The sequence below is a fragment of the Staurois parvus genome, unplaced genomic scaffold (assembly GCF_062004578.1).
Source record: "Staurois parvus isolate SC_StPar_1 unplaced genomic scaffold, SC_StPar_1.0 ptg000299l, whole genome shotgun sequence".
NCBI lineage: Eukaryota > Metazoa > Chordata > Amphibia > Anura > Ranidae > Staurois > Staurois parvus.
In genome coordinates this window covers 16409593-16423979 of record NW_028318095.1, presented here as the reverse complement: position 1 = coordinate 16423979, position 14387 = coordinate 16409593, and the positions used below count along the sequence as shown (strand labels likewise).

Below are 14387 nucleotides of genomic sequence, written 5' to 3'. Positions count from 1 at the left end.
ATCCCTGTCAGATTTTTTATTTTTTTGCCGTCTGTGTCCCATTTCAGAGATTTCTCTTCACTTCCTGTCCCACAGCCCAGCAGGAAGTGAGAGGAAATCCCTGCAAATAAAAGGAATCCATTGGAATTCAATAATAATGGTAAACAGGACAAATAGAGATGGTAAATCTCCTTAACAGGGGCACAGCCTTCAATAAAAACTGACAGGGGTTCTAATCTCTCTCCACTCTATCCAACATTAAAAAAAAAAGTTTTGCCTTTAGTTAAACTTTAGGATATTAGCTTTCAAAGAAAAACATAAACAAGTTGAAAATGCACATATTTATAACCGCAATACAAACATTACAAGTGACAATTGTCGCAACTTACCAGATCAGAGTCTAAGTGAAATGCAGTAGATAGGTGACCAGAGTTGTACTGTTCTGCCGGTCGGCAATCCACCACAAAGAACCGTACTCCCTCCTAAGATAACCAGATAATTTAAATGAAAAAAAAAAAAAATACCAAAATAACAGACCCGATTTTAAAGCTGGTCATGCACTGTTTCTTTTGTTTTTTAAATAATTTTTTTTTTTTGTATCGTTTTGTATGGTTAGGCCCATAAACATATTATACAATTGGAAACATCAATTTATAAACATCAGTTATTTATTTCTGTTGAGGTCTAGAAGGGAATGCATTGGAGACATGCTTAGCTGACTTAGACATTGTCCGTTCTTTTTCATACAGCCTACTACACATAACGAGGAGGATGAAGTACCTGCCGCTGCAGCCACTGATTAAGAAAAAACTTCTAACGCATCCCTTCAATTAAACAAATCGATTTCTGTCAAGCGGGGATTGCCACACACGGATCGGAAATTTGATCAATCCCTGCTGAACCAGTTGAATTTCAATCAGTATATGGCCAGCTTATGACACAGGGTCCTCCTCCACTCCAGAGGTGAAACTTCAGTCTCATGATCTTTAAAATCGGTTAGCAAACTAAAATCTTTGACATTTCTATAGAAGGGGATAAAATACACAAAATACCAAACCTGCCACTATATTATGGGGTCCACACACACCACAATTCAAACATAGAATTTTCCTTTGATTTGATTTTCAAATCGTTCAATGTTTACAATGTTTCTGGTGGTTTCAATCAGAATCAAATGACAACTCTTCTTCAGATTGGACATCGTAGAAAGTTTGTAGCTTATCTGACTGAACTGTAATGGGCACTGTATGCACACAGTCTTATTCCTTGTTTAGGGAAGTATTTTATCCCATACAAAGATAAAAAGAAAAGAAAGCAAAACCCAGTTTAGCTGTGGTGTCATGCTGATTTTACGCTAAAGGAGCTAAGGCCCAAACCCTACCTTTTCCCAAACATCAGACTAGAAGTAATAGAAACTATCTGATGCATTTTTTTTCAGCGCTGGAGGGACCTGGTAACCATAAAATCTGTGCCTAAACACTTAATACCTCCAATCTCATCTTACAATTGACCCCTAACAATTCACTACCTAACCCCAGTAGTCAAACTAGCCACAAAACAGTCCTTAGTACTTAACTCCCCCACTAATACTGTCAAAAGTGGGCCCTTGAACTCCACATAACAACCTCAACCCAAATACTTGACCCAATCCATTAAGTGCCTAATACTACACTCCCATGCTGAACTTGCAACATGAAGATCGCCTGGCTGGTAAGTGCTGCTGACGTTCCCCTGCTTCCTCTACTTCTATAGTCCATTGCCTTAATTTCTGAGGTGCTCTTAACTTCATGCATCCTCCCTCTTTCCAATCTACTGCTTTCTTTGCATGTTCTCTCTTACAGGGTATGTAGAAATGTATATACAGTTGTGTTCAAAATAATAGCAGTCAGACATCACTAACCTGATCAATCGCTGTTTTTGGTAGAAATTATATTTCTACATGGCAAATAATTTACTAGCAGGTGTAGTAGAGTAATAGAAATCCAACAGCCCCAACAGTCATGACATGCATGCTGCTGATTCTGTGTCATTGAATCACTAATTGAAAGGGGCATGTTCAAAATAATAGCAGTGTAGAGTTCTATTAGTGAGGTCATTCATTCTTTGAAAAACAGGTGGCAATTATTGCCCTTATTTAAGGAAAGAAGGCAGCAAATGTTGTACATGCTGGTTACAGTACATTTCTCTCTGAAATTCTGAGGAAAATGGGTTGTTCCAGACATTGTTCAGAAGAACAGTGAACCTTGATTAAAAAGTTGATTGGAGAGGGGAAAACATATAAAGAAGTGCAGAAAATGATAGGCTGCTCAGCTAAAATGATCGCAAATGCTTTAAAATGGCAACCAAAACCTGAAAGACGTGGAAGAAAGCAAAAAACTACCATTCGAATGGATAGAAGAATAGCGAAAATGGCAAGGACTCAGCCAACAATCAGCTCCAGGAAGATCAAAGAAGGTGTAAAGTTACCTGTGAGTACTGTTACAATTAGAAGACGCCTATGTGAAGCCAAGCTATCTGCAAGAAGCCCCCGCAAAGTCCCACTGTTGAAAAAAAGACATGCTGAAGAGGTTACAATTTGCCAAAGAGCACATTGACTGGCCTAAAGAGAAATGGCACAACATTTTGTGGACTGATGAAAGTAAGATTGTTCTTTTTGGGTCTAGTGGCCGGAGACAGTTTATCAGGCAACCCCCAAACACTGAAATCAAGCCACAGTACACTGTGAAGACAATGAAGCATGGTTGTGCAAGCATCATGATATGGGGATGTTTCTCATACTACGGTGTTGGGCCTATTTATCGCATACCAGGGATCATGGATCAGTTTGAATACATCAGAATACTTGAAGAGGTCATGCTGCCTTATGCTGAGGAGGAAATGCCCTTGAAATGGGTGTTCCAACAAGACAACGACCCCAAACACACCAGTAAACGTGCAACATCTTGGTTCCAGACCAACAAGATTGAAGTTATGGAGTGGCCAGCCGAATCCCCGGATCTTAATCCAATAGAAAACTTGTGGGGTGACATAAAAAATGCAGTTTCTGAGGCAAAACCAAGAAATAGAGAAGAACTGTGGAATGTAGTCCAATCATCCTGGGCTGGAATACCTGTTCACAGGTGCCAGAAGTTGGTTGACTCCATGCAACACAGATGTACAGCAGTTCTCAGAAACAGTGCTTATACAACGAAATATTCATTAAGTGATTCAAAGGAAAGCAAAATCTTCAAACATTTTTCAGTTTATATAGTGAATGTTTGAGTTTGTAAAGAAGAATACAAACACTGCTATTTTTTTGAACAGTCTAATATTCACTTTTCTTCAATTTTTTTAAAGGAACAACACAAATTTGATATATTTTACTTCATGTTTTGATTTGGAATAGAATGGGTAGTGTTCCCAATGCAATTGTGTGTATGGAAATAAAAGCTATTAGAAGGATTTTGAGCTTTATTCACTTTTATCAACACACTGCTATTATTTTGAACACAACTGTATATATATTTATACACCCACACTATAAAGTCAGGCAGGAACTTACGTAGCATGTATATATATTGTGCATAGTGTGTCATGTCTATACTGCCAAGAGTGTGCCCTTTACACACAGGAGGCATAAGGATGATTTCTGATCTTTTGTAACACCGAACAATCATTTTGAAAAAACATAATAGCTGCATGAGTTTTTCTTGCATTGATCTGGGAAAGTGTATCATGTAACAGTAGCATTTACTAACCTCTTGCTGATTAGCTTGAAGAATTTCTGATACAGAAACTGCTAAGCAAAGAGCCTGGCTAAGATCAGTGTCATCTTTCAGAGCGATGAGGCTGCTACCAAACAGGTTCTGGTTATCCTAGAAAGGAAAACATGACCTATGAATCAATAAATGCATTTACACAGTAAAGGCCTAGCTTACACAGACTACCTTGCAAATGTAAGTCTGAAGAGCAATGTGTACTGCAACTATCTGTAAAGCATTTCACAAACTTCAGTCGGCTTTCTTGAAGCACTTAAAAGCCTCCATTTAGCTATGCTCTGGGAGTGTTGAAAACAGATCTTTATGGGAGTGCTAGCTGTTGAACCAACCAGGTTGTTAGCAGACCTTTAGTTATTTTCAAGCAGTGCTAAGCTGCCTTAAAGCCTGCTGAAGGCAGCTTACAAGTCAAAGGCAAGAACTCTCACTAAGATCTGCATCCAAAATTCCTTGACTGGCGTTTTACTAAGGTGAGAATTATATTTGTTTGGCACTCTATTAGGGATCAAGGGGGTATGTTTCTTTCCTTGCTTTAAATTTATTTTGCAAGCAGAGCTCAGTGGCATATAAACAAGTTCCCCACACAATTTCCAGTGTATGGTTTCAGGGACTGCTTTATAAACTGTGAAGTTGGGGGGCATTGCTTGGAAGGTAATGTGGCCACAGCTATTTTGAGGAAAATAAACTACTCTGCACTCGAGGCAACAGGGCCACGAGGGATGGCAAGAAAAATACTGTCCTGGAAGGCATATAGAAACCCCTCATCTCAGCAAGAAAAGATATTTTCAGGGTTACTTACCTTACGGAAAGACACAGGAGTTTTATTGTAGTAATGCTGAGCTAAACTGAACAGGTCTTCAATGTCTCCAACCTCTAAATTCGTTGGAGGACTTTCCAGGAATTCTGGAACAAAAGCGCAGAAATCTGAAGTTTTAACTTTAAACCAATAACACTTCTGAAATTAAAAATGGTCACTTAAATATATATAAAGAGACACATTAATTAAACCTTTAAAATGGTTGCAATCCCTCACATATACCCAATGAAGTGACTGGCCTCAGGTGACACACAGACAAACAAATCCTCCTATATAATTTGTACCTGTTTATCTGCTCTGTCTACATCTGTTCAAAGTCCAGAAGTTATAAATCTTGTCTGAGATTTCTGAAAACAGTGGGCAGAGAGCTGAAATTGCACCCTGCAGAGCTCAGTGAGGAGATCTGAGAGAGCTAATTGGAGGGAAGGGACACACCCCTTTCACACAGCAAACAGGAACAGAGTTGAGTCTTTTAATCACAGGCTGTGTGCTGAAGGTTACTTCCCTGAAACCTGTTTTTTCTCTTGGTGTTAGAAAAACCTGCCAGAAGTGATTCATGCTGATAGCAGAGGAACAAGGCAATAGAAAGAAAGGACACACCAGTGCAACTTGTCATGTGATTTCACAATTTCAAATCAAATGACAAGTTGCACTCTATAATTGGCAATGGAACTGGTCAAATTGGTGTGACTCCGACTTTGCGGTGCCACACCAATTTGAAAAAAAGCTTCCTGTACTACTCTTTGCGATTTCAGGTGCGACTTACAAAGACATCTGTGCATGAAGTCACATAGATATCATCTAAGTTGCATCCGAAATCGCACTGACATGCGGCAGTGAAGTTTCACGACCTCAAAGTCGGATCCAGTATGAACCAGGGCTTAGTGCTCTTAATTGAGATACACTATGGAAGGATATACTGTGTTCATATTTCATGTCTGAGGTTTACAACCACTTTAAAAAATAAACAGGTATCACATTCATAAACTTGAGTTTTAAAATCATCCAGGCAAATATTAAAATCATGTTTTATAAAACGGATGCCACCATGATCTTATTGTTGAGTGCCATTTTACTTACTCTGAGAGCATCTCAGTAGTACTGGCACAGCTTAACCCCTTCATGCCTAAGGGTAAAACAAATCTAAAGGCCTAAGCACAATTCTTCACCGTTGACATGTGATAGCCAAACCGTACATATCATCACAACTACTTTGCACATCCAGGTGGATTATACCTTGATTTTTTCAGGACAAATTGGGCTTTCATTTGGTGGTAAATGGTAATGGATATCTCCTGATTTTTTTTTTATTATCAAAGGAAAACTGGCCAAAAATAGTAAAAAAAATCCTTTTTTTTTTATTTAGCTATGTGTTTCTTGTTATGACCATAACCTACCACCAAAGAGCAACCCAAAATAAATTCTCCAGCTCTTGACGATCGCAGCGATACCATATATGTGTATGTTATTTGTTGTTTGTACCCGTAGTACAGCCCAGAACCATAGTGCGCATTTTGTTTTTGTCTTTTTTTTTTTTTTTTTACCTAAAACACTAACACTAACTGACACTGACATTAACACTAACTGACACTGATACCAATTTTTTTTAAAATCCTGACCTTGACCTTTGACCCTGACCTTTGACCTTGACCCTGACCTAAACACTAACCCTGGCACTGAACTAGATCAAACCTTGATCTAGGTATTTTTTTTTATTTTTTATTTTATTTTTTTAATATTTATTTATTTATTTATCTTTTTTTTTTTTTACAAACTTTTTTTTCTTCTCTCTGACAGGAGTTCGAGAGATACAATGTATCTCTCTTCTCCCTTCATAGAGAGAGAGAGAAAAAAACAAGGGGGCCGGGCTGCACAGTGACTGATCACTGTGATAGCCAATCAGAGGCTATCACAGCGATCATGTGACCCGGGACCAGGAGTCCCGGGTCCCGATCGTTAGAACGGGACCCGGTGCTCTCAGTGACACCGCGGTCTCGGTGCTGGGAGCACGCTGAGGGGCGCGCTCCCAACACAAAGACAGGTACGCAAATATGCGGCCGCACGGAAAAAAGCCCAGGTCCGTGAGGCCGCATATTTGTGTTACGTCGGCGTCAAGGGGTTAAACACCTTCACAGGTATTTATACCACTGACCCTAATTAATAATAAATTGCACAATTTTATTTGATGGGTTTCATGCATTACAGCACTAATGGCCACAATGGATAATTGTCCAGCCTTTATTTGTTGGAGCTAGGAGCAACTCTGCAACAAACAGAAAAGGACCTCTAATAGATCCGTCACCAGCCTGACTGACAGAGCAGCAATTTTGGAGCATTGCCTATTTTGAGCTGTTTATTTTGCTTTTTATCCACCTCTCCTCCTTTTCTGGTGTTGCTCTAGGTATTCTACAACTCAATGTCTAAACAATGCTATCAAGAACTGCAAGAGGGCAAGAAGAAGCATGTGACCAGAAACCTGCAAGGCTTTTCAAATATATTACAGTGGGGCTATAGCTATATAAATGTAGCATTTTGGAATGGGGACAAAGCCTTGGCTAGGATTTCTATTAATTGGTGGCCTCAAGATAGGCTCTAATCAATCTGGGCCTTATTTTTTAACAAGTAAAAAGATTATCCCTTTCATCCTCGCCCCAGTGTAGTGTGGAACAACAAAAGGAAGAATCTAGCTATATATTTGCAATATCCCCCTAATGGAGTCCCTGAAAGATACAGTCAGGTCCATAAATATTGGGACATCGACACAATTCTAACATTTTTGGCTCTATACACCACCACAATGGATTTGAAATGAAACGAACAAGATGTGCTTTAACTGCAGACTGTCAGCTTTAATTTGAGGGTATTTACATCCAAATCAGGTGAACGGTGTAGGAATTACAACAGTTTGCATATGTGCCTCCCACTTGTTAAGGGACCAAAAGTAATGGGACAATTGGCTTCTCAGCTGTTCCATGGCCAGGTGTGTGTTATTCCCTCATTATCCCAATTACAATGAGCAGATAAAAGGCAAACTCTAATCTGGCCTTCCTGTTTTTGAGGCTTACCAATGGTTTACATCTTGTGGTGAACCCTCTGTATTCACTCATGTGGTGAAGTCTTCTCTTGCTTGTTGACTTTGACACACATACACCTACCTCCTGGAGAGTGTTCTTGATCTGGCCAACTGTTGTGAAGGGTGTTTTCTTCACCAGGGAAAGAATTCTTCGGTCATCCACCACAGTTGTTTTCCGTGGTCTTCCGGGTCTTTTGGTGTTGCTGAGCTCACCGATGCGTTCCTTCTTTTTAAGAATGTTCCAAACAGTTGTTTTGGTCACGCCTAATGTTTTTGCTATCTCTCTGATGGGTTTGTTTTGTTTTTTCAGCCTAATGATGGCTTGCTTCACTGATAGTGACAGCTCTTTGGATCTCATCTTGAGAGTTGCCAGCAACAGATTCCAAATGCAAATAGCACACTTGAAATGAACTCTGGACCTTTTATTTGCTCATTGTAATTGGGATAATGAGGAATAACACACACCTGGCCATGGAACAGCTGAGAAGCCAATTGTCCCATTACTTTTGGTCCCTTAACAAGTGGGAGGCACATATGCAAACTGTTGTAATTCCTACACCGTTCACCTGATTTGGATGTAAATGCCCTCAAATTAAAGCTGACAGTCTGCAGTTAAAGCACATCTTGTTCGTTTCATTTCAAATCCATTGTGGTGGTGTATAGAGCCAAAAATGTTAGAATTGTGTCGATGTCCCAATATTTATGGACCTGATTGTATATGAAACTAGCATGCAATTGAGATTTAAACAAAATTAAAATATTAGCTAGGACTATAAAAGTTTGTTGCAGTTTACAAGAATGAGATTAATGTGACCTGTAGTCATTACCATGGTAACAACATGATATTATAAAACGTAGGCATCTGCAGATACCTACACAAAGCCTCTGTTTTCTTCTAGAGTGCCCAAGGGTTCGGAAACCTGAAGAGATCTAAAGCATAAAAAAAAAAATCACACCTAGAAAGATGGTGCCAGAATAATGCATTAAGAACCATTAGTCAAGGGTTACTAATGGTCCTCCTTACGATGAAAGGCCACTTTAGGGGAAGGGGTGGTGCAAGTGCATACTTCTAAGTCAGTATTTGCATATTAACACTCCATGGGGTTGATTTACTAAAACTGAAGTGAACAAAATGTGGTGCAGCTCTGCATAGAAACCAATTGGCTTCCCCCCCTTTTTTTTGTCAAAACTTAATAGAACACGCTGACGTTAGAAGCCGATTGGCTAACATGCAGAGTTGCGCCAGATGTTGCACTCTCCAGTTTTGAAAATCAACCCCATATGTTTCAGGTCTTCCAGAGAACTCTGCAATATAAATGGAGCAAGGATACCTGAAGGTGCCTGCTCCATCTTCCTGTAAATGCTCCAGTGGCACTGACAGCAAGTTCACTTTAAACCTCATCCAGTACACTGATGTAAGTATAAAGCTACAGAAAAAGCACTTGGAGAAACAAACCAGGGCTAACACCAGGTAACTACCTCTCTATGGTTTCCTCTATCAAGCTTCAACTTTCTGAAAGTTGCCAGTTACACCTAACCTTGATCATAACTATACTGAAAATATCTCAAATAAAAATTTGATAGCTTCTGATTTCATGGGGGGGTGACAAATGCTTCTGACAAACCTTTTATTGCACCGTGAGATTTTCCAGATCTCTGTACAAGTTTGGCCAGTTATTTACTCGAATGTAAAAGCAACCTATTTTGACAGAAATAAGGAAAGTGTCATTGCAGACCTCTCTTTCCAAAAATGGTAGCTTTTTGGCTGTCATACCCAAGCGGCTTTCTGAGTCACTGATCTGGAAGCACAGAAATCAGAAATTCTCGCTATACTTTGATTTTCCGCCTAAAAAGCTGGATTTGAAAATGCGAAGGCCAAACAACTAGTAGTTTCAGGAGGAGGCTAGCAATAGCATTCTTCTTTCAGTTTAGTGAAAGGGGTAAAGATATGTCCATATACCACTGTCAAACAAGAATCATGGTGAGCTCCAGTGCTCCAGCTGAATCAAGGATGGGCAGTTATCTTTTCACTGGTTTTTACAGATAGATATGTGACCACAAAAAGCCTTAACTAGAAAAAACTCAAAATCCACTATATGCGTTACCCAAAGAATCTAACAGTAGCGTTCACCTCCCCACTCTTCTCTTTTCACTTTGCATTTACTAGATCACCACATGAGCTTTAAGCACATCAAATCTCCTTTAATTCCCCAGTGTGATGTCACAGACAGCTAAGACACAGTCAGAGTAATCTGTAGTAATATCTATGGAAGGGCAACATTGGGTAACATTTGTTATGCAAAAATATTTTTGTGGTTGGGCCCGTACTTATAAGCTCTTCTTTACTTTCCATTTCTTCTGCCAGAACAGCATCTCTGAAAAGACATAAAAGCCCATTAGTGAAAAGCAGATACAAGGCTCCGACACATCAGATCTTCAGCCTGTGTACTCACTTTACATTGACAAGCATTATCAGCATCAAGAAGTACATAAAGAATGGGTCTGCCTGCTGTAAATAACTATCCCAAATCGCTTGAGTGACTTCGACTGGGCAGTGATGAGCAAATAAGCTTCCAAACTGAAAAACACAAAGCATAGAAAAGAGAAACAAAATCAGAGTCTGTTCAGTCTGGAATGGTTTACTATAAATAATCTACACAGTATAAAGTATTTATATTGTAGATCAAAACCCAAACTAGATGTCATTGAGGCTCGGTTCACACTTTTGCAACTTTGGAGCGGACTTGTGATACCTAAAGTTGCAGAACATGTTACTAGTTCTGAAGTCGCTGCAGCTTCAGAAATGGTTCCTGCACTAATTTCATGCAACTTTCTTGCGACTTGAGTGCCATAGAGTGCAAAAGTCAAATTCCAAAGTCACAGTGAAAATCATGCGCCTTTGGAGTCACCTAGTGTGAACCGAGCTTTAGTTTGCTAAAGCACTGTATCAAACAACTTACTTTCATAAAACACACATTTTTACCAGGTTTCATTCTGTTTATGAAACTAACGTTTAAATATGATAAAGACTGCAACAGGAGGTGGAACATGCAAAGGTGCACAAGAACAACTGTAAATCGCAAGTGGGAAGAAAGAGAGTCTTGTAATATCGCTGGGTGGTAACGCTGCTAGAGTATCAAAGACATACAAGCCCACCAGGCTCCATGTGGAACCAAAATATGGCCTTTAGGTAGATTGACTAATTAAGCTCCACTACAGCAACCAGCTAAATAAAGACCCAAAACTTCTCTAGATATTTGTTCTTTCAGTCATTTGGGAACAATTTATCAATTTAAAGACCCTCTGCATGTGTCAATTTGCAATACAAAGAAGATATTCAATGTTACATTACCAGTCTAATTTAGAGAAAATTAGCACCTTCTTCACAACAGCGTTATCTCAATGTTATCAGTGATTGTCCATGTGCTTTTTTCATCTTTTGGCAAACAAAACTTGTGATACAGACAGTCTAGTACTAAAATTCATAATCAAGATGATATTTGGCAGATCTATCAATCACCACACATTATCTTCTGTGAGCCTGGGTTCACACTAATGTAGGCCGTGCAGCCCGCATTTGCTCGGGCGCGGCATCCCATTCATCTGTGCCCCCCATTTCCCACACCTTTTTAAAACGCAGCAGGCACGGAAAACGCATGGTCCTTTTGACCATGTGATTTCCTTGTGGTTCCCGCATCCGCAAACACGCTGCAGACTGAGAGATGAGAGGGAGCCATTCAAAATGAATGGCAGCCCTGCGCTTCACGTAAGAGCAGTGCAATTTGGCTGCGTGTGCAGGAACAGATGCAATTCCTGCGCCCACAACTAGCCACTACAGTGTGAACCAGGGCTGAAACATTCCTCAATCCATGAGCAACCCACACGTTCATACCAACCCAATGGTCCCTGAATAAAGCGTTATGAGGATGTTATTTTCTGTGATATCTGATACTGCTCAAAGCAGCCAGGATGCTGAACGTGTATATATAATGCCCATAGCTATTCAACCAATAATTAGCTGTCAGTCACTTTATTACAATATTTTATTATTATAAGCTTTACATGTACTTTTTTTTTTCTTTCAGACTGGATTTAATTGCTAGCTTCTCAAACCTATACATAACATAAAACTAGCTTTTCAGATAAAGGAGAAAATGCATTTGGAAACCTTACTTAAACATGATCTGTTCTTTGAAGCAAGCTCAGGTTTGCTCGGCTGCTAAAAAATGTAGTACATAAGCCATTGATTTGCTTACTGCCATTTGTATTTGGCTCATGACATGACAATGGCTATTTCTCAGCAAATGTTATACACCATGGTGTTTATTTACTAATTTGGTAGAGGCTATTCATTTGGCAAAAATTTTTTGCTGAAAAAAAAAATCTGCTTTCCCTTGCATATGATTGGATATTCAAAGTGAAAACAAGTTAATCTTATTTATTAGTAATCGCTTTGCTAGGTGAACAGCCTCTCCTGCTTTAAGTCAGCCCTGAGATGCAGATTCAGACAGAGGTTTTTGAATTCCCAAATTCACCGTATTTAAGTTACACATAGAAACAAATCAAATTTATGCCAAAATATATTAACTGTTTAATTAAAAAAAAAAAAGAAGTTACCCAGTTAAGTGCATAAAGGTCCGGTGTGATTTTCTTGGTGTCTAGAAAAGAACAGAGTTCTGGCTCATGGTACTGAAGAAGTAGACGAAATAGGTGAAATGGTTTTCCTTTCTTGTAACAATCCCTAAAGCCAAAATAGTAAGTTGTAAGTATTGATGCAGCTCAGTAAATTATTAACTATTATATAGATAATAAACCTGTAATGTTCTTTCTAAAACGGAGAAATGAAAACTTTACATAAAAGAACAGACTAAAAAGTGAAAAAAAAAAAAATCAATACTAAAATTGCAAGCTAAACAGATTATTATATAAATTGTGTGTGTTTTAGAGGTAAGGGAGTTTATGGCAAGTAGAAAAGTGCTATTTTTATTTTCATTTATTAAGGGACACAGGAAGTCTAACTTTTGAGACGTGCAAAAGCAGTCCAACAAAAGAACGGGCAATGCAGCAAACACAAACAGGTCCACGAAAATGGACTAGGGATGGTCTGCAGAAGCGGACATCAGATGAGGCCTCCACATCCACCTTGTAGAACTTTGAGGACATGTAAACAGATTACCAGATGACAGCCTTTAAAGTCTATGAAACATTTGCTTGATGCCAAAAAGGCCAAGAAGCTCTCAGAAATCTGGTACAGTGTGACTCATCAGGGAAGGATGAAATCCAATCCTTGAGATCATAAGCTTGGATGATAGTCTGCCTCTGTCACCTAGAGATAGCAGAACAAGAAGCCAGAGTACCCTTATGGGGGGTTCATCCAGGATGACAGTGGCTGAGAGATAGACAGTCACAGCCCAAATCATATAGAGACAATGGGGGGGAACCTCCATTTGGTGAACTGAAGCTGGACAAAGGGAAAAAACAGAAATGTCCCGGCTGAGGTGAAAGGCAGAAACTACCTAAACCTGGCTATACACTAGTATGTATTCAACCAAACATTTGTATGAAAATTCTTTATACAATCAATGACTTGATGAATGTCATTTGAAAGGGCTTCAAAATTTTACTTGCTTTTAACCCCTTCACGCTGGCGCCTCCTGCCCCTTTAAGGGTTTCAGAAACCGTGAGGCGGGGGTGGGGGTTTAGAGTCATCTGAGCGCTGTCACATGATCGGGAAAGGTCTCGATCGAAAGAGGAGATCGGGACCTTTCTGTGAGTACCAGACGTGTGCTTGGAGCGCAGGTCTCAGCACGTCTTTTTTTTAATAGAATGCAAATGTGCGGCCGCTCGGCGTCTAGGCCTACACGCCGGGAGGCCGCACATTTGCGTTTGGCCGGCATGAAGAGGTTAAAGAATAAGTTCACCTTTTGCACAAAAATAATAAATGCACTTTTTTAACACGGATTTGTCACTGCTGGAAGACTGGTCAAAGCAGCGGAAACTGCAGTTCAGTGTTTCTAAATGTAAAATATTGCACTTAGGAAAAAGAATCCCTTGATAGTGTACAATATTTGGGGTACAGTGTTGGCCAGCACTACAGAGGAAAAAGATTTGCAAGTGCTTATTTCAGATGATTGCAAAATGATTAAACAGTGTGGCCAGGCAGTGAGAAAAGCAAAGAGAATTATAATATGCATCACTAGATGGTCTCCAGGAGGAAGAAGATCTTGATTCCCCTATATAGATTTTTTGTTAAACCTCATTTAGAACTGTGTCCAGACTGGAGGAGAGGAATTTCAGGAGAGGAGGAATTTCAGGAGGTAGATTCAGTACAGGAATCACTCCTTGGAAGGCAGCAAGGTATCTTGGGACTTGAAGTCCCTAGAAAATGAAAATAAACAGTTGGGGAAAGCTGCAAAGCATGCCAGGAATCCAGGAAGTTGCTGAAAGATATCCAGCAGACAGGTAGAACTCACAACATGAAAGAAGAGGTTTCAAGTAAGTTTATATTGAACGGTCAAAGATAACTATTGTTTGTATTTGTATTACAACTCTGATTTTATAAAATGAACATGTTGTGACTATAGAACTCTTTTAAAGACATGTCTGCAATCAGAAGTTATTGAATCATTTCATTGTTCAAACTGGAGTTGTGTTGCAATGTGAGATTTTTTTTCCCATTTTGAAACAAAAACTCATCAACATGAAAAAGGGAAGTAAACACACATAATTATACTACAAACTCTGTTGCGCAATTACTAACATC

At 39.4% G+C, this 14387-nt stretch overlaps 1 protein-coding gene across 2 annotated transcripts in view; it reads right to left on the bottom strand.

Moving 5' to 3' along the window:
- The window catches only part of TBC1D23 (TBC1 domain family member 23), a 92245-nt gene that overhangs the window by 20283 nt on the left and 57575 nt on the right, over positions 1–14387 (bottom strand). For both annotated transcript variants that reach the window (XM_089682963.1, XM_089682964.1), the window contains exons 5-10: positions 12242–12365; positions 10078–10202; positions 9953–9999; positions 4534–4637; positions 3717–3833; positions 369–461 (exon numbers count right to left, since the gene is read on the bottom strand). In XM_089682963.1, coding sequence (XP_089539089.1) covers positions 369–461; positions 3717–3833; positions 4534–4637; positions 9953–9999; positions 10078–10202; positions 12242–12365 — 610 coding nt within the window. The remainder of the gene's footprint in view (positions 1–368; positions 462–3716; positions 3834–4533; positions 4638–9952; positions 10000–10077; positions 10203–12241; positions 12366–14387) is intronic.